General features: G+C 38.3%; 2 protein-coding genes across 5 annotated transcripts; one reads left to right on the top strand and one right to left on the bottom strand.

Annotated features, from left to right (window-relative positions):
- The first annotated feature begins 8,864 nt into the window (after positions 1-8,864).
- Positions 8,865-11,454, top strand: LOC122980299 (protein S100-B-like). Its single transcript, XM_044348171.1, has 3 exons — positions 8,865-10,345; positions 10,527-10,670; positions 11,302-11,454. Exons 1-3 carry the CDS (start codon positions 10,340-10,342, stop codon positions 11,452-11,454), a joined length of 303 nt encoding a protein of 100 aa, XP_044204106.1. The 5' UTR covers positions 8,865-10,339.
- Positions 11,455-11,513: 59 nt separating this feature from the next.
- Positions 11,514-18,744, bottom strand: LOC122980296 (bile acid-CoA:amino acid N-acyltransferase-like). 4 transcript variants are annotated; one of them, XM_044348168.1, is made up of 12 exons: positions 18,666-18,744; positions 17,336-17,463; positions 15,537-15,746; positions 14,981-15,080; positions 14,436-14,626; positions 14,167-14,342; positions 13,590-13,706; positions 13,326-13,411; positions 12,912-13,005; positions 12,688-12,768; positions 12,359-12,494; positions 11,514-12,203 (listed from the first exon to the last, which is right to left on the bottom strand). In XM_044348168.1, the coding sequence occupies exons 2-12, from the start codon at positions 17,442-17,444 to the stop codon at positions 12,103-12,105; spliced, it is 1,401 nt and encodes a 466-aa protein (XP_044204103.1). In that variant the 5' UTR covers positions 17,445-17,463; positions 18,666-18,744; the 3' UTR covers positions 11,514-12,102. The 4 variants fall into 4 exon arrangements, with proteins under 4 accessions (XP_044204103.1, XP_044204102.1, XP_044204104.1 ...); XM_044348167.1 differs by having other exon boundaries at positions 18,637-18,728; XM_044348169.1 differs by having other exon boundaries at positions 18,661-18,720.
- Between the last annotated feature and the right edge of the window lie 515 nt (positions 18,745-19,259).

Below are 19,259 nucleotides of genomic sequence, written 5' to 3' on the forward strand. Positions count from 1 at the left end.
TATAAAACACACACACACACACACACACACACACACACACACACACACACACACACACACACACACACACACACACCACAATATATTGCCCTTAAAAAAATAGAAGATAGAAACACAAAATATTGCAACAAATATAAAAATACAAAATATTGCAAAAAATACAATATAGAAATACAAATATTGCAACAAGCTTAAAATATGTTAAATTTTGTGGAAGAGAGAGTCCTGGTTTACAAAAATTCTAGCCCATAGCCATTTACTGCAGCCCTGTAAGCAGGTCTCCTTTTGGCCTACAGGCTTAGTCCTACATTAGACTTTCTGAACAAAATAAAGAACTAGTCAAGAGTTTTTAACATTAGAATGAGTGTGAGTGAGTGAGTAAGTGAAACTGAGTAACACATACGCTCGCAAACTGAGTTGTCTCCTACAGTCTATTCACAGATTGAGTTGTACACTCTTTTTACTGTGACAGGAAGTTCGGCTGCATCCTTCAGTTTCAAAATAACACACTCCAAAAAGGTCAGTCTTTTTCAGTCCTTTAGGATACTGGATTCCAAACACGAGATATACGCACGCACAGGAGGAGGCCCAGTGCCATCGAGATGTCCTCACTCTCTTCTGTGATCAACTGACCATCTAATGTGAGCACAATGAGGTCATACTGCATAGGGTGACCCTCCCTGCAGCTTTTAAGCACCATCTTCAGTGTTGAGATGCCAAGAGTGCTAGTCTGAGCATGGCCCTGGGGGAGAGGGAATAATAGCATTAACCATCTTCTCTCACATTTATTTGAAAGGCAAATCTTATGAGTTAACATTAAAATTTTACTACTTTCATACAACTGCTCAAATACTTTTGCCATTAAATGTAAATTAATGTAATTTTCTTTCCACTTTGATAAAATATTTTGTGTAGACCAACAAAAAAAAACATGCTTGCATGTGAAATCATTTTATACATAACAAAATGTGCAAGAAGTGTAGTGCTTTGATTAGACTGTGCTTCACACACCATAGTCAACTGTTCATGGCTCACCTCAACTTCAAACAATAACCCTGGGTCCTCTTTGAACGGTGCAGGCAAGAGCAGAATGGCTGCTTCCAACTGTAGGCCTTTATACAAAATAACTTCATTAATTTAATATAACATGGTGGACGCTTTTACCCAAAGTGCATTACAGTACATACGTTTTTTAAAGTCTGTGTAAAGGAAAATCAGATATTTCTTTCTAAACACATTATACATGTTAAGAAAATAATTGCTAAAACGTGCTTTGGGCAGAAACCTTGTATCTCCATATTTTGTCATTTTTATTTTTTTTCATAAATCACTGCTATTGGTCACCCGTTTCATCTGTCTGTGGGTTTTACAAATATTTGCCCAATGAAAAGTATTAAAAAAGAGCTTGTGACTAAATCTCATTACTCCATTGGATCCTCAAACTGTTGGTAAGACCTCATATCTTGAAAGAAGTGATGCACATAGAAGAGCGGCAGAGTGATGAGGCGATTTCGTCTTTCTTCATCTGAGGTAAATAGCTCAATAAAATGTTTTCAAATTAGCCCTAGGTTGTTGTAAACTCAGTTAAAACTATGCAGTGTACCTGTTTATCAAATGTAGCTCTTAACACTCATTAGAAAACTCAGTTAAAACTCTGTCCACTGTTGAAAGCCACTAGCTTGCTGAGTCTACATAGCAAGCTAATATTATATGATTAATGTTACAGCCTATCGTTAATCAATCAATCGCTACTTAAGATTGTCATCAGTAGATGTAACGTTCTGTAACATCAGTGTTGTATAGCACAGATTACAGATTATGTGTCGTCTAGTTTGCTAGATAACAAACTTTTTGCTTCAACATGATGCTGATATAATGTGTTGTCTATATGGATATGCAAGCCCCTCTCCTCTGCCTGAGATTGAAAGTGTCAGCTCTGTACTACAAGACAAAACTCGCCGTCCACAATTTCACAATTTATGACATGTCTATACACATTGCCACTTGCTATTTCTGGCATGAGGATGAGGGAGCGCTGTCTGCCAGTGAGTTTGCATCCTGTGTCACTGATATCCTCTCTGAGCATAAGGAGCATGAGGAGTACATTTTGTGGAGTGATGGTTATGGGTACCAAAACCGCAATTCTGTGCTCAGCAATGCTCTTTTGAGATTTTCCACAGAGATGAAGAAGGTAGTCACCCAGAAGTTCCTGGAGAAGGGGCACACACAGTGTGCTGAGTGTGACTCAGTGCACAGTGTCATTGAGAGGCGTCTGAGAAACCAGGAAATCTATGTCCCGGCTGAATTTGTTGCCCTGATGGAGAGCACGTGGTCCAAGCCCAGCCCGTATCAAGTCAGATATGTAGACCATAACCACTTCCAAGACTTCACCAAACTGAGGCTCTGCAAGTCTATCTGCCCAGGGATCAAACCCGGTGACCCCACTGTCCGTGATGTCCGAGCCATCGAGTAACTATCAAACTAAAACCACGTCTCTCTCATCAGTCCAGGTCAAAAGTCATGATGTTGCACATTTACTTGCTGTTCAATCTGTTATGTGATATTATACATTGTACTGTATATAAACTGATGATGCTGTGTAAACGGTGGTGTTCAAACTCTGTCACTTTTTCTTTTTGTATGTTATGAGGTACAACCTCAATGGTACGATGGACTTCAATATCCAACAACTGGACTCCATTTCCAAAGCACCAGACACACTTGCGGTGACACCACTATACACAGAAAGCCAGAAGATCAAGGAGATGAAATACAAACACCTCAAAGACCTCAAGGAGGTCATACCGAAAGACTTCCACAGCTTTTATGACCACCTGAAACACTAGGAAACACAATACACACACACTCAGTCACTCACATGCAGTTATCTTCACACACGAACACACAAAGTGAAACACTGTTAATAACTGTTGATGATTGTTGATACATTTTTGATACATTGTTGTGGATAGATAAATTGTTGTAGGAAGTTGTAGATAAACTGTTAATGTTCATTGTGTGTTTGTTATTGTTAGTGCAGCGTCACTTAATTTTATGATGGGCTACCTGTTTTTTATCTATTGAACATGAATTTATTTATTTATTTATTTTTTATTTATTTGTTGTTGGTGTGCCAGTTATATTAAATGCACATTTTCAAAAAAAAAAAAAAAAAAAGATTGTGTCTGTCTAATGCATGTAATCAACTGTCTAACAAGGCTGTACTACATTACCTGTGAGTATTGTGTTAGAAAATAACTAGTATTATTCATAATAGTCTTGCATTCAGTTAGCCCTATTGCTGTTTTATACACCCTCCAGTAATTTCATTCAACTGTAGAAGAATACACAGCATTAGTAGGAAGTCTCTGGTTGTTTGCTATGCAAGAGCTGCAATGCACAGCTAAATAAAGAACTGGTTGAGGAAGTACAGTGTTTTCTATATGCAAGAAACACCAAGTCTGCAAAGGCTAATGTTTTATGTATTTGAGGCTTGAGACATGGGAGCAGAGAAGAATGCAGGCAAACCACGGTAGGTTGGAGTGCAGTTTAGTCTAGCATTTGCCGTCTAGTCATACTGTCTTCAAAAGCCTTAATCTTTTACAACTAGAGTTTTTGTCCAACTGTATTCCACAACAGGATAAACTGAGCGCACACATAGCTACAATAAACTTTATAACAAGTAAATTGATGATAACGTAATGTGATAAACTTACTGCCTGAGATGCGGCTGTTCTATTCAATGATGGACAAAACACGCATCTCCACATTCACTGGTCCAAAAGCTGGTAACTCCATTTGAGCTTGCTTTTGGTAAAATATTAATTATATAATTAATAACAATAATAATATAATCTGAACTTCTCCTTCAGGGGACTCCGTGAAACTTGAAGGACTCGAGGTGCCGTTACAGAGAGCTGTGTGAGAATTTGTTGTTCCACATCAACGTTGGTGTGGTCTCTCAGACCCCAAAGTAGCTTATGTTAAGATGAAGGCAAAGTAGAAAAGACAAGTATTAAAATATAGTCATAACTCATACAATTAAATAATAATTCAACAGAGGCCTATACTATGAACCACCATTGCAAAGGCACAATCACCATTAGTTTTCAGCGGAGAGCATGGGACGATACATACCATTATATACAATCAATCATAAATTTAGCATGAAAACAACAAAATACAAAAACAAACAAACACAAATGAAAACTTACCTATCCTGACCCAATACTTTCCCTGAGGAATGGATGGTCCATTATCACAACTGACAGAAGTTCAATATACTGAAGATGATTTGGGTACCCTAAAATGGAAATCAGGAGGAGAAATGCTTACTAGTGTTGGTGAAGTGCTTATTGTGTGGCCATCAGTCTGTATCCCCAGTCATGTGGTTGCAACTCGGCAATAAAGCTTTCATGGACAGTCATTACGGCTTCTGCCGGTCATGAGTCATTGTGTCTGGATTTGTGCTGTGTAGCAACAATACAGACCTAACTAATGTTGGTGTTAGGCTGTCAGACTGAACGGCAATTTTTTTTTATAGTTTACATTTTTTGGCACCTCAATATAATAATCTGGTTCCTCATGACTGCTTCAACACAGAAGGTACATCCATTATCAAGCCCTTTAGCATGAGTTAGTCATGTGCATGCACACGTCGTTTTACCTGTGTTGGTATTGGTGAGGTGCCTGAAACTATACAAGAAACTCATCATTATTTTGACACTCCAAACTCTGATAGTGACATCCTGAGTAGTTAACTCAACTTTTCTACAAATACAGAGTGGAATTCCCCTTTAATAATCTTTGGCAATCTCCATGTTTGTTTTGATCATAGATACCCATCTGAACACTAAAGTAACTGGTGATCACCAACCAAGATTTGCACTGACTGCAGACCTTCACACAGAAGTAAGATGGCCTGCCTGAGTCCAGAGTAGCTAACCAATCACAATGCTTATGGGCATATCTTACCAAGGTTTTCTTTCGTTAAAGACAGCCCTCATACAAACTTTCATAGAATTACTTAGGACAGATTTCCTGAGTGTGCCATCTGAAAGTATTCCAATAAGTATTTTCACTGCACCATCTTGCTACTTGTCACCAGAGAAACTATAGACACATTCTTTTTTGTAGGAAAATACTTATTAGAATACTTTCAGGGGACAAATAAAGAATCTGCGGTAAGTAACATCATTAAAGTCTTTACATTTAGAATAGATATACAATAGATTCAGCCATTGTTAAGGAAATCTTGATTGCTGAATGAATGGACCCTGCTGTAATTGAGATTGTTCAGTTATGATTTGACCTTTGCTCTTAAGTGAAGAAAATATCTTCACTCACTATTTGTTATATTCCATATGTATGAGGAAAGATCCATCTTGGTCATTTGATGTGGATACTTTAATCACTAAAGAGGTATCTGGACTGGACTGTGCTTGGTTGGAGTGATCGCTGCTTATCGGAGGGGGCTCTCTACAGAGGAAAAATGGGAAAAAGAGAGTCAATAGAAAGATGACCATCAAAACTGACCTCAGAATGGAATAAAAATTAAATTAGCAAATAATTGGTGAACAACAATTTAGAAAACAGAGTCGGCACAGTGCTGTGATTTGACATATGGTATACAGTTCTGATTACCTGCTCGTTGGTGTGCTTTTAAGTTTCTTCAGCTGGGCCAGAAACAGACTCTGTTTGCGAATAACTGGAATGAGCCTCTCGGACATCCTCTCTGAGATGACAGCAAGAGTGACTCCATCTACCTCATGTTCTGAGAATGAGAAAGCATTTAATGAAGAAGAATGAGATATTCAATAAATCATAAATGGCAAGCATTGTTATGAATCTATAATTTGTTCAGACCATAACCACACAACAACATGACAAAATGGTGCTATCCACTAGAAACACCCTGCAGATATTAGCTCTCCAGCTAATGAAACAGCTAGCTGCCACCATCAACCACTACACATTTCACAACAAAACACCCCCACAATGAGAAGTTGCCCACTCCTGAGCACACACAGCTAAAACAATATTATTTCCTCAACAAAGGAGCAGTAAACAAGCTCCAAAGCGATAGCAAAACATAGCTTACCCTTTTTGTTTTTCCTGTTGATATTCCAAAGGTCATAATAAGCACACATCTCACAACAAAACCGCAGCCTGTTGCTCCCCAGCCGCAGTGCGTTGATCCCCAGCCACAGCTCAATGAGCCTACCAGTGTTTAGTAAACATGGTTGGTAAAAAAAAGTCGGTTTGCATTTTGGGTCAGGTTCAGGTGGTTGATTAACACATATTTGCATGAGTTGGGCAGTGTGGTTTTGCTCTCACTGGTCAGCAGCCACAGTGCAGCAGAAGCATCTGTGTGTGTGTCTGTGTGAGCGAGCAAGCGTACATACACAGCTTTGCTGAAACACGATGCAAAACACAATGTTAGAGATCTTTTATGTAATTATGAGAAGTGCAAGCAAGGAAAAAGACATCACCTGCAATAGTCTCACGCCGCAAGCATGCCATCGTGAACACCAGGATGTTGACTGTACCACATTTAATGACCACAGATGTCACTAATGAGAAGGAATTTCTGATTTCTACATACAGAACCTTTAATGGACTCCCCGTCATCCACTAATCCCTGATAATGGACACCTTGTCCCTTACATATTTGCACAGCCCTATCATGTTCCATTGACATCAAAGCAAATCCCTAGCGCACTTCTTTCTGTTCATCACTGCAATCAAACAGATTATTAATTTTGAATCAATATGAAGTTGCAAATAACTTAGTATATCTCATAGGCCGATGAAGCAGTGTGATGTACAGGTTGTTCTCTTGATCCATGTATGCATCAAGGGCATGGAAGTCAGTTTCCTTCCCAGGTGTAATGGCCAACCACTGAGTTGTTGATTGGACACTGTAAGCATACAGTTGCTCAGAGAAGCACCAAGTTTTGTAGTCTTCTATACAATTTCCACTGACTGCAGTACTTCACAATATGTATAACTGTGATTTCCTCAGCATGCACAAGGCAAAGGATTAAGAAGTCTCCAGTGGTGTATTTGACTCTGTCGTACAGCAGTTGTGTAGTTTTCCAAAGTGTTTCACTCAATTCAGCAGTGTCCTCTGCAATAATCTCTCTAAGCTCAGAGGGTAGTGCACACAAAGGTATCTCTATTAAAGAGTATGGGACATCTTCCGAACCAAGGTTTCCAGCTGATTGTGCTTACCAGCACAGGCGCATTTGATAGCGCCTTGCCAGAGTCTTTGCAATATTCTGGTAATTGTTTACAACTGATGAAAGGCGTTTAAAGTACAGGAGTTTGGCCTTGTATCTGAGACACCGATGTGCTCTCAGTGGACTGTGCTGATTGATTAATCGAGGATAGTGAACCAGAAAGTGAATCTTCGGAGTGAAGTTGTCAGGGAAAAGCTTCTGAAAACTCTTCAGAAATTCTGTGATGAGAGCAGACAGTGGACTCAGCCAACTTGTTTTGATCACAGGTGCAAGAACTATGTCACATATGGATCTAAATAGCAAATAGAGACCCCAGTAAGTGTTTTCCTGAAGGACGAAGCTTCCAATCAAAAAAGGTAAGAGTCGAAAAAGGGTCAGTTTTTCAACTGCTTTTCCTGGGATTACACCTTGTTGCAGAGCAGATGGCCTCAGCAAAACAGGCCTGTGAGTGACATCATTTTGTCCAAAGGGGAACTGTTGTAGCTGGTCAGTGTTGCAGTGTTACCAGTCTTTCATGGCTAAGCTTTAGCAAGACTAATTTCAGGACCTTTGGGATGACTGTTTCCGCATCCAAGCAGTAGTGCTTTAAACATGTGATTGATGGTTTGGGTTTCCTTTGCTAACCAGAAATGCATGTAAGTAAAAAAGGAAGAACTGAGGGGACGCAGAATGAATATATACAAAAATAAAATTATAGTAAACTATACAATAGCATTCAGCTGCCATATTACCATCGGTTTTTACAATGGATTCTCTCATCCTCTTAAGTGTCACATCTTGTAGCACGAAGTCACTAATCAGCAAATAGACTCTTCCTCTCTTTTTGAAACATATAAACATGGCCTGCCTTAATCTTTTTCGAGCTTTGGGTGAGAATTTTTGCTTTGGGGGCATCCTCTCCAAAACCAATTATATCACAATAAGTGCATAATTAATGTACAGAATGTATTCTGTTATATTGTGATATAGGAACAATATCCTATATCTATCTACCCCCGCAACTGTTGTGGTTTTTGGTCATATTGTCAGAATCACTCACTAAATCCAACATAATGAACATAAAATGAGTAAAATGAGCATCATTAATATGGATTGTTGTGGTTTATTTATTACTTATCTGTTGCTTTTCAAAAGGTGCAAATACAAACTCCAAAACTAAAAAAAAGAATCATTTTACATTTTTTAACAACCCTAGTCCTACCCCTCTCCATTAAATACATTTTCTCCCAAGTTTACCACTTGAATAATTTCTCCCTACAGTATGTCCTGACGACTTGTCTTAACAGGAAATGCTGTATATAAAACCAAGGAAATAACATGCTGTCAAACTGCCAGTTTCATTGTGACATTTTATGACTTATCGTGACATCACGATCCCCTCCTTACCCATTTTCAAGTCAAGTCAATTTTATTTGTATAGCCCAATATCATTCATAAAAAATTGCCTCATCGGGCTGCACAGCAATATCCATTTATCAAGTAAGAATAAAAAGTAATCAAGTAAGTCAAAGCCCACACCCCCACCCCCTGCCAACATACCCATTAACAGATTGTTAAGGATGACACAAACCTCTTTTTAGAAACTGGTTTTATTTCATACTTTGAACCTTGCAATTCAAAAGTGCTGCAGTTAATGTATTTCTGTCTATATGAAAACTGTATAACATGAATATGGCAAACAGGATGCCATTTACATGTGAGAGGTTGCTATGACTCTCCTCTGTGTGTGATTTAGAGTCTCTGCAGTTATAAGGAACGAGAATGGTGGTGGCCTATTGTTAGACTTTCCCAAATCATATTGCCTACAAATGCAATAACTAAGGGAATCATTTAAGTCCCAGTAATTATATTTCTAAATAACAAGAGAGAAGAAAAGGGAAACAGTCTCCTCTCTGTCTGCCTCTGTAGAGAACACTGTTATATAGATGTACATGTATGTACAAAGTGTATATGGGCAGACATTTAAGGCTGGCATTCTGTTCATGTTTAAGAGTGCATCCAGCTTTGGTTGTTTCTATACTCACATTTTACTGTGATGGTCTTTTGAGTTCCTGGAGCTACAGCTCAGTGACAGCTATCCTTAGTCTCTGTTTCTGTAAGACCCTAAACTCACTGTTAAGTGCTAATTGCATTATTAGAGGAATATTACAGAAGCTATATGATTTCTCGGGATGGAAAAACAGGGAAACCTGAAAGCTTTTACAGCCAAAATCAGGAGGAAAGCAAAGGTCCAACTGCTACAATCAGGGGTGAAACAAATCATATTTGTAACTTCAGTTTGTGTGTGCATGTGTATCTTAAGTGTCACACATGTGTGAGTGCTTTGCTGAGTTTAACAGTTTTCTGCTTCAAATCTCTACTCAGATATTCATAAAGGCATTTCTTTTTTTCTCTCTATGTGTAATGCTAACGTCCATATGAGTGCACAATTGTTTTTTCACAACAGCTACAAATCTTATCCACACATTCAAAAACTAATTTCTCATTTTTATCTCACAGATTTACAAAGGATGATATGCAAACAAAGAAAGCCAAAAACCAAAGATCTGAACATAATTTCACAAGCTCAAGATGTTATTTGAGTGCATAAAAGCACTGTTAATGAAAAACCATCAGAAGCATACGATGCAGTCTATAGGCATTGTGCAGTTTTTATTTGTCTGTTGAGTATGCAAGATATTATCTAGAAATAATTAGGAAACCACTGAAGTTTACAGGACTCAAAGCACTGTGTGTGGACCCCACTTAAGGGGTGGCCGCAAAACAAAACAACCACGACTGCACACACACACATGCACACCCACACACACACACATGTGCACAGACACATGCAGACACACACGCACTCACTAAGTGAAATGGAGAAACTTGATCATAGTCAAATGATGCATTTTAGGAGTCAATAGTTTTCACTCTGTGGCTCTGACCACTGATACCCATTAGTTGTGCATTACACAGTACATTGCAGATAAGAAGCCTTCATGAGGGTGATCAATACAGTTTAGTGTCCACAGTAAACTGGGCGAGGCAGTCAACACACTGCTGGGTGAGCCATCAGTTGCACTTAGGATCCTTACAAGACAGAGGAGTTTCTTCAGATGGAGGTAAGACAGGCTAAATGTTTTATACATTTATGATCTATTCATAGATGATAATAATATTAACATAAGTTACAAATGCTTGCATATATTACAGTGTATTTTATGTCTGAAAACATACAAGAAAAGAAGTATCTCTATCACATCTTCATGAGGGAGTAAAACACATTTCAATTGTTTGTTGCAGGCCTCAAAGAAGAATATGTCAGACCTGGAGAGCAGCATGGTCACCATCATCCAAGTGTTTCACAAATACTCGGGTCATAAATGCAAGCTGAAGAAAGCAGAGCTTAAAGCGCTCATCGACAACGAGATGAGTCATTTCATACTGGTAAGTTATGGACCTGAAAGTGTGCAAATTGGCATGTTTCTGGCAGCACTTTACAGTATAATTCCTCATAAAAACAACCTTTTACCAAGCATGTGTCATTTTCATGTCTGCTTAGAGACAGCCGTGTGCCACAGTTAATATGTGTGTTGTTGTAAATTAGATCCTTGGATATGTTGACAAAAACTGCACTAATGCTTTGATACTGTTGGTTGTTGGTCCAACACTAACCTAGAGTGAAATATCATGACAGTACTGGATGCTTCATGACAAGATACATCGAAATCTAATGACCAGCCAAAGATACTTTTGGCTTAATACTGAAATAGCGCACTAATGTGACATTTTAGCACACACGTTCAACTGTTAAATTACAGCTTGCTTGTGTTCAGCAATTATTCTGTGCTGACCAGCGGAGTCTGAGATATCACAAAATGGCAAGAGATAAACTAACAACATTCTTCTGTCACCACCTTCAGTATCCAATCATTTTGTTTCCTGGTATTTAATGAGATTTTCAACATTATGGTGTTGCAAGTATGGCCACAGACTTTTGTTAAAAGTTAGTAAGTTATGTTAAATTATAGTTAGTCACTGGCAATGTTTCATGTCTTATTTGCTCTTTAATGAACAGAAAATCCAAGAGAACGAAACCCTGGATGAGCTCTTTGCAGACCTCGACCAGAACGGAGACCTGGAGATTGACTTCCAAGAGTTCATTACCCTCATCGCCATGGTCACCTCAGCATGCCATGAACTCTTCATCCCAAACTACCAAAAGAAATAGTTAGCATATGTGCCTTATTATTATTACCCATTAAATTATTACCCATTAAAAATCCGAGGAACACAGAAACAGTGTGTATTTTATTTTTGGTGGGACTGACTACTGGCTATCTGAGAAGATTTTGACCCACATCAGCTAAATTGATTGTGCCACATATAAAATGTATACATGACAGAAACACATAAAGAATCATTCATTCACTATAACATTTGCATACTGCAGAGCTGCAGCGCCAGCTGCTTCAGACCTGTATTTCTGGACCTGCGTTTCCTGTCTGATGCCAGCGAGAAAAGTAACAGCAACAGCATGGTGTAGACATGTGATGTTACCAGTCAAAAGACAAAGATAATAATCACTTTTTTTTGTTGCATGTAAACTACTTGTTGAGTGTCACAACTGCAGGTGCCAGTAGCAACTATATGTAAAATGTTTGGGACTAACAAACTGCTGAGCTGACTTTTCCCTCCTGTATGTGGTATATGTTAATGGACCTGTTCTGACAGCGGCTGAACGTCTCCCCCTTGTGGAGGAGCAGCTTGTTAAATGTGAGTGAGTGAGATTGTGAGTTTTTGAAGTGGTTACAAGCCAGTTGCAGGAGGTGCTTGCATCTAAAAACCAAAACATGCAGTCCTCAAATAAAACAAGACCTCATCCCCTCAGATTAGTTTCCATACAATCCAGGATTTTCTTCCAGGCATCTTCCTGGGCAGCAGCGTGGGGTGCGAGGTGACCTCCCCACAGAGTGATGACTGCAGGAGAAACAAAACAGGCGGCATTTTAGTTATTTTTACTTCACACAACAGTAGATACTTAATATTACAATCAAGGGTCTCACAGTTAAAATGTAATAAATATACAGTGGGATCTTGGCAGGCTCAAAATGTAATTCTGGGATAAAGCTCACGTTTTTTTGGTTTAACGCTCCACAGCGATGATCTTGAGTTTGGTGAGTACGGCGGTTCGATCAGGTGACCAGCACCGGGATATGACAGACGGGTAAACAGGTGGGATTTACCTGCAACTCTCAGAGTCTCCTCGATCTGATGACCAGAAAAATTGTGACTTAACAACTGTAACTGTACAACAAGCCCTAAAACAACTGCGTACAAGAGCAATGAAGTGTATTTAACAGCTAAAAGTGTGTGTTCTTGTCTAACTAGTATTACACAATAAATGCTCTCTTACATCAATGATGTGTTATGTTGGAAATAAAAGGAAAATAAGACAATCTACCATGTTTGCGTTCTCAATGCTTGAAGCACTCAGGTCATCTTCACCCACTATGTACATTAATGGACAAGCAACATTCTCGATCTACAAAAACACAGGAGATCATTCTGAAGCAGACATTTCATTGATATAAAATATCTATATGCACATTATTTTGACCTTTATGTAATGCATGTGTGTGTATGTGTGTGTGTCTCAGTGGTGGTTTGTTGAGTCTTTCACATCACCTTCACTTTGGTCTCAGGTAAAATGTTTGTAGGCAGGGAGATATCTCTAAAACTGACATGGCCTTGGTCATCATATGTCCAATATTTATCGTCACTAAAAAGATAATTTAACAGAAAAAAACACAAATCATATAATTTTTTTCAGTCTCTGGTGAAAGATCAGTCCTAAAATTGTTGAAAATAACCTCAATGATACTAATTTCCTGCTGGACACACAACTAAACAGTGTTACTAGATAGCAAATTTACAAAATCCAGGCTATATTCCAGAAAAGTTTATTTTTACACAATCTCAACCAATAAGACATTTAGAATAACAATTAGTTAACAGTTAGCGTCTAAGATTAAAATTAGTACTTGAGTCTGAAGTAACACACATCATAATAGATAAATTCAATCTTAAATTACAATTTACCTTTCAAATTGTTCAAACCTGCCATCTGAGTCTGAGAGCCTGATGGTACTTCCAATTGGTCCGTTGATACAAATCACACAGGAAGGCTGGAGAGGAGAATATAAATTGTGAACTTCAAAACTTAATAAAATGTACAGTTAATTTTCTATTTCCAGACATTCAGTTATGTTGTTTTCATACCTACATATTCTAAATGGAAATATGTGGGCTATGTGTTGATCAGACTGTAAAATTTAGAAACAGACATTGAACTCTCTGACGTACTTTGACACCGTACTCAGTGGCAATTCGAAGAGTCAAGTAGACTCCGAAGGAGAGACCAATGATCCCAATTCTGTTGGCACAGACCTGATGATGATCTTGAAGTAGTTGGAAAGCTGACTGTCCAAACAGAGCAAACAAGATATTTTAAGGGAATGAGAAAACAATTAAGGGAAATATGAGCTTTTATTAAAGGGGCACTCCGCCAATTTTACACACAAAGCTCAGTTTACACATCATGAGGATTACTGCTCAGCTTGTGAAAACCAGATTGGGCTTGAAGCTTTACATTTTTAATGAAAAGATTTACAAACTGAAGTTTTTGGAGTTAGAGAGAAGTGGGCATTAAGGGAGAGAGAGTATAATGAAAGGAAGCTATTGAGGGAAATGTATGAGCCAGTGTTTTTGGAGCTTGAGCCTTACTAGCGACTAGAATCAGGATATCTCAGCCTCTGTTGCTTCAACTTTGACTGTTCTTTTTAAAAATCTGTGTCTAACAAGTCCACCAACATTATGGAAGTGCAATAGTAAATCGCTGGTGAAAACAATGAACAGAGCATAAAATAACATAAAGCCTTACCTTGAAATATGCATCACCAACATTGATGCTATTCTGTGGGGCAGGTAAGTCTATGTGCCCAAAGTAGGCGAGGGAAAGGCTAGCATAACCCCTGGATGCAAACAGGGCGGAGCGGTACTCTACTAGTCCTCCACCCATTCCCCACAGGTCCAGCATGGCTGGAAACGGGCCTGGACCTGCCGGGAATAAGTGCAAGAGGTCAGAGAGGACACTACTTTTTCAAGCAAATCTTAAAATTTGTGAGTGAATGCTTAAAATCGTGCGCTCACCGGGCGGTAAGAATAAGGTTCCTACAACTCCATTTTGGCGAACATCTATTCTCTTTACGCCTGGTGCCACATACCAGCGCTCAGTAGTCACAGCAGCCAGCTCAGTGCTCTGTCGCTCACTGGGTGACACGTGGCCCTCCAGTAAGGACATGTGCACCACGTATGGAGTCTCTACGTTTTTTTTCCTCAGCCTGTGTGAAAAAAGCACAATTATGTCAAGAAACTCTCATCAACCATTAACTATTTCTAGCAACAATAACAAGCATTTGAGTTTGGTAGCGTGCTTCCACTCTGGTATTGTTCAAGACCAAATCTGTGTGAGCAAATCCTGGGATTCACAACAATTAAATGAACATGATCTTGTCATGATTTGACAAACATGCTGTATTCAAATGAACCTAAATTCTATTACAGGTGGTGGCTGGAGGGATAGAGGGAAAGAGTGATTGTAGTAGCAAGGTTTCAGTGCTAAACACTCATAAATCTGAAAGTTAATTTCAAAATAATCTTGTTCAGCTCTCAGTGAGCCTTTTTTCTTCACCTGCCTCAAACCTTCTCGTCCCCCCAGAGCTGGCTGTAGTGCCCAGAAGAGTCCCATTGGCTCACAGCCCAAATACGAACCCCCGACTGATTGATCTTTGGCCACTGTTGGAGAGAAAAGGACACAGAGGGAGAAGAGACTAAATCAACATCCTACATAAAAGTCCAACTGGTTAATATAATTTGATTTCTAAAAGGTGCCTGCACAATGAACTGATTACTTAATTAACTCATAACTTTCATCAGTCATTATTTAAAACTATAATTAAGTCACAACTGCAAACACTTTGTTCATCTTCTGCTCTTTTCAAATAATTTAGTATTCAGTAACTATATGTTATTCAATAATTAAATAAAATCCTGTTTTAATACTTGTTTTCTGTTATTCTGTTTTCCAATATTTATTGGAACCAGCATTTTAACTGTATATAATTTGACAATAGTGTCTTTTTTCAGTAATTGTAACATGTTAATATATTACATTTTTGGTCTTTAAATGATCACAAAAGCATTATAATCCATCAGTGAATATACTGTAGTACAAAACTCAGTGTGACTCACAGTTGATAGTACCATCTGCATTTGTATTATAGTGGGCAAATGACTCCCACAGGTCCCCATCTTCACTGTGCATTTGTGCACAGACTGTAACTGGACAGTGTGGTGTCAGGAAACGTCCTTTAACGCTGATGTGTTCATCTATGAGGGCACGAGCAGGTGTGGCTGTCAATACGGGGGCTTGTCTATAGCTGCTCCTCCATCGAACTGCACCTAAAGGAAGAATGAAAATATACTTGTAATGTTTAGCTCTATGAAGATTCACAGAGGACACAATGTTGTAAAAGCTCTTATGTCAAGGTGTCAGATTTTGTATCAAAAGTAGGATAAAATCCAACAGTATCAAGGTGCTTTGCTGCCACAGTGTTATTCTTGATATTCTTACCAAATGGTGCCAAAGCAAGAAATTTTATAGTGTCATAATTAGAGCTGCGATGATTACTTGATTAATCGATTAGTTTCCAACTATGAAATTAATTGCCATCTATTTTGATGATCAATTCATTGTTTGGAGTCATTTTTGAAGAAAAAATGTTCAAATTCATTAATTCCGGCTTCTTAAATGTGAATATTTTCTGGTTTCTTTAGTCTTCTATGACACTAAACTGAATATATCTGATTGTGGACCTTTGTGGATGAAACAAGACATTTGAGGACATGACCTTGGGCTATGGGAACAGTGATTTTTCACCATTTTTTGATATTTTATGGACCAAACAACTAATTGATTAATTGAGAAAGTAATCAACAGAATAATTGATAATGAAAATAAATGTTAGATGCAGTGCTAATCATAATAAGTGCCATATTTATAAGGAAATCCTTTTAAAGAATCAAAGGTCAGAGCCGCTGTTTCTTGGACTATGACCTAACTGTACAGTAAAACCTTACTAACTAATAGCGTAGATTAACAGAAGACTTAGTGATGCCAAATACATCAGCTCTCAACATATTTCCTGTCCCCTCTCCAGCCTTTGCTTTATAGCAAGTTTAATTATTGTCACTGAAAAGCTGAAACATGTTCCTGGGGTTTTCTGACCATATTCTAAAATATATGGTTATCTGTCCTGGATGGTCATATTTAAACAGCCTGTCATATCAACGAAGATAAAACATCCAGCATAAGATGCATCTATATCCTATGAACAGACTAAAAATGAAAATCTCACTTCTGTATTATATGATCCATATTAAATGTAGTGCAATTCTTTTTGCTGCAATGATGACACAAAATGGAAAAAATTCAAGTGGGGGTTCACTTGATCTGAAGTTTCCATGTATGAGGAAGGGCTGACATAGTGAGAGTATTGGGGACAACAGACCATCGTCACAGGACTCAACACCTTTCATTTATTAGGTTCAGGGCATAAAACAATATGTGACAGCAGTTCAAACACCTTTTTTACAACATGGCAGTCCCAATTCCTATTGTATGTAATGATTTGATGAAGCTAAACTTCAAAATGCTCCAAATTGTGTACAATTTCACTGAATAGAACATGTGTCTTAGTTTGACAATCCTCAACAGGTGTTATAAAGCATTTTGTAACATTTCATTCATTAATCATTTGTTTCAGTGAGCAGCTGAGAGTCTGAGGATCTGGGAGTTCTTCCAGAAGCAGCATGTCAGACAGTCAGGGGAAACTCCATGAACAAATACTACAACCTTCATGCATGAACAGTAGTTGTAGAGATGCAGAATCATGTGAGCAGATTTACTCAGGGTCAAAGTCAATTTCACTGCAACACAGACCCGGCTCTTCAAATAACCCATTTAAAAACACACAAAACAATATTCTTACCTGCTGCATGATGCAAACATGTCAGCCTCTTGTGTAGAGTGATGCACGGGATCATCTTCATGTCTATGAGCTGCCGTAGTGTTACCATACTCAGGGTTGCCCTCACCATTATGTTGTCACTGTCGGCCCTAGAGATTGAAATAACTAAAGATCAAATACCAACATGCATAAAACAATGCTGTGCTATGTCTATCTAGTGAAATAAGGTAGTTCTGCCCACAGAGGTGCAGAGTTGAATATTAAACCTTACAGCTGATCCCAGGGTGAAATGTACACTCTGCTGCCAGGATTTGCCTGACTGAGAACTTCTCTTCTGTTAGAAATTAACCTCGGACCTTTGTCCTGCATAACTCCGCAGCCTATAGTTACATAAGAAAACACGTGCTGCCTGGCAACCAGTCAAGTCCTGAAAAATGGAGATTTTTCCAGTTTGCTTGCAGGTTTGAGCCTGTTTTTTTATGCCAGTTTAATAAAAAACATTTTACGACTTATGACTACTAGATTCATAACTCAAACAATAAACATTACATTCTGCTTTGACTCGCCCTTCAGCAATTTGTATCTGAATTTGAATGTAAATGGCTTGTTATGAATGAATGTAGTTTTATTATTTAGTTCAGCTACAACTACACACAGTTGATGCCTTTTACACAACTTTATGATGGTTCAAATCCTTTACTTAAAAACCCTCCAAACATGTTTTAAGACATAAAAATACTTGGGTTTGGATAATTATTTATATCTGATTTGGTTTTTCCACCAAAATGTTCTGTTTGAATTTAAAAAAAAAATACATCTACTCCTTCTCCAACATTGACAAATCCAGAGTCTATAAATATGTAAATAGTATTAATTTCAAAAGTTTAACTGCTGAAAACAAGATGTCTCCTACTTCACTGTAAAGTTAATTCTCACTGTTTGTGCACTGTAGGCTTCAAGTTTCCACATCACATTTGTGTAAGTTGAACACTGGACCACGATTGGTTCCAAATTAGTTGTGATTTCATAAACCATGCTGGTAGGTAAAGTGGTAAAGTGAGATTTAAGGTAAGCACGGAGGTATAGATGAATGTGTGAACATGCACAGATCTGCTGAACTCTCCACCAAAAGCAAAACATGACAAAACATGTTGAGAACAACTCTGTCGACTGGCCCGACGCTTTCGACAGTATTAGCATTTATTGGACACAATGTCTAAAGAATTTAATAAATTCTTTGGGAAATTGCTGGAGCAGACAGCAGACTAACCCTAACCCCTAAATTTACAGTGAATCTTTTTCGGGCTGCATTCATGAAATACCTTAACTTAGCATTTATAGTCCACCTAACTGTTAGAGAAAGTTCGTGCTGAAAACTCAAACTCCAGGCTGGATCCAAACCTAGCCTAAATCTTTTTAAATTCTAGGATGGCGAAGTCATGACCCGCCCTACTCTGCCTCTGATTGGCTAGTACTCGTTACCTTCGTTGGTTGGGTTGGTTAGAATCATAGACTGTATTAGGGTAAGAATATGAGGATAAGCCAATCAGAGGCAGAGTAGGGCGAGTCGTAACCTCGCCATCCTAGGAAAAACAAAATCGCTTATGTACCGTGACGTGTTCACCGTCATCTCTTCAAGTCTGAGAGGCTCTGGACTGCGAGGGGACAAGGATGCGCTCTGAGACGGGACTGAAGACCTGCAGTGTTTCCATTGAGATAAATTGAAATCCCAGATCCTGTCACTCATTTCAACGTGTTTTTCTGTACGGTTCTAAAGATTTTGATATATACACGTCTGCTGCTTTAAACAGTTCGGTGAGATTTCCCCTTTGGCCTACATGAACAGCTAAACACCGCTAATATACTCATTACATTATTATTATTATTATTATTATTATTATTATTATTATTATTATTATTATTATTATTATTATTATTATTATTA

This window comes from Thunnus albacares, chromosome 4 (assembly GCF_914725855.1).
Source record: "Thunnus albacares chromosome 4, fThuAlb1.1, whole genome shotgun sequence".
Classification (NCBI taxonomy): domain Eukaryota; kingdom Metazoa; phylum Chordata; class Actinopteri; order Scombriformes; family Scombridae; genus Thunnus; species Thunnus albacares.

Bases quoted from the DNA above. Each gene is read 5' to 3' on its own strand.
- LOC122980299 (XM_044348171.1), top strand. The intron at 10,671-11,301 runs GTAAGTTATGGA...TTTAATGAACAG, and splicing joins AGATGAGTCATTTCATACTG to AAAATCCAAGAGAACGAAAC.
- LOC122980296 (XM_044348166.1), bottom strand. From the start codon at position 17,683: ATGCAGGACAAAGGTCCGAGGTTAATTTCTAACAGAAGAGAAGTTCTC. The intron at 15,747-17,335 runs GTAAGAATATTG...TTCTTCCTTTAG, and splicing joins ATGTTTGCATCATGCAGCAG to GTGCAGTTCGATGGAGGAGC. The intron at 12,769-12,911 runs GTGATGTGAAAG...GTGTTTTTGTAG, and splicing joins TACCTGAGACCAAAGTGAAG to ATCGAGAATGTTGCTTGTCC.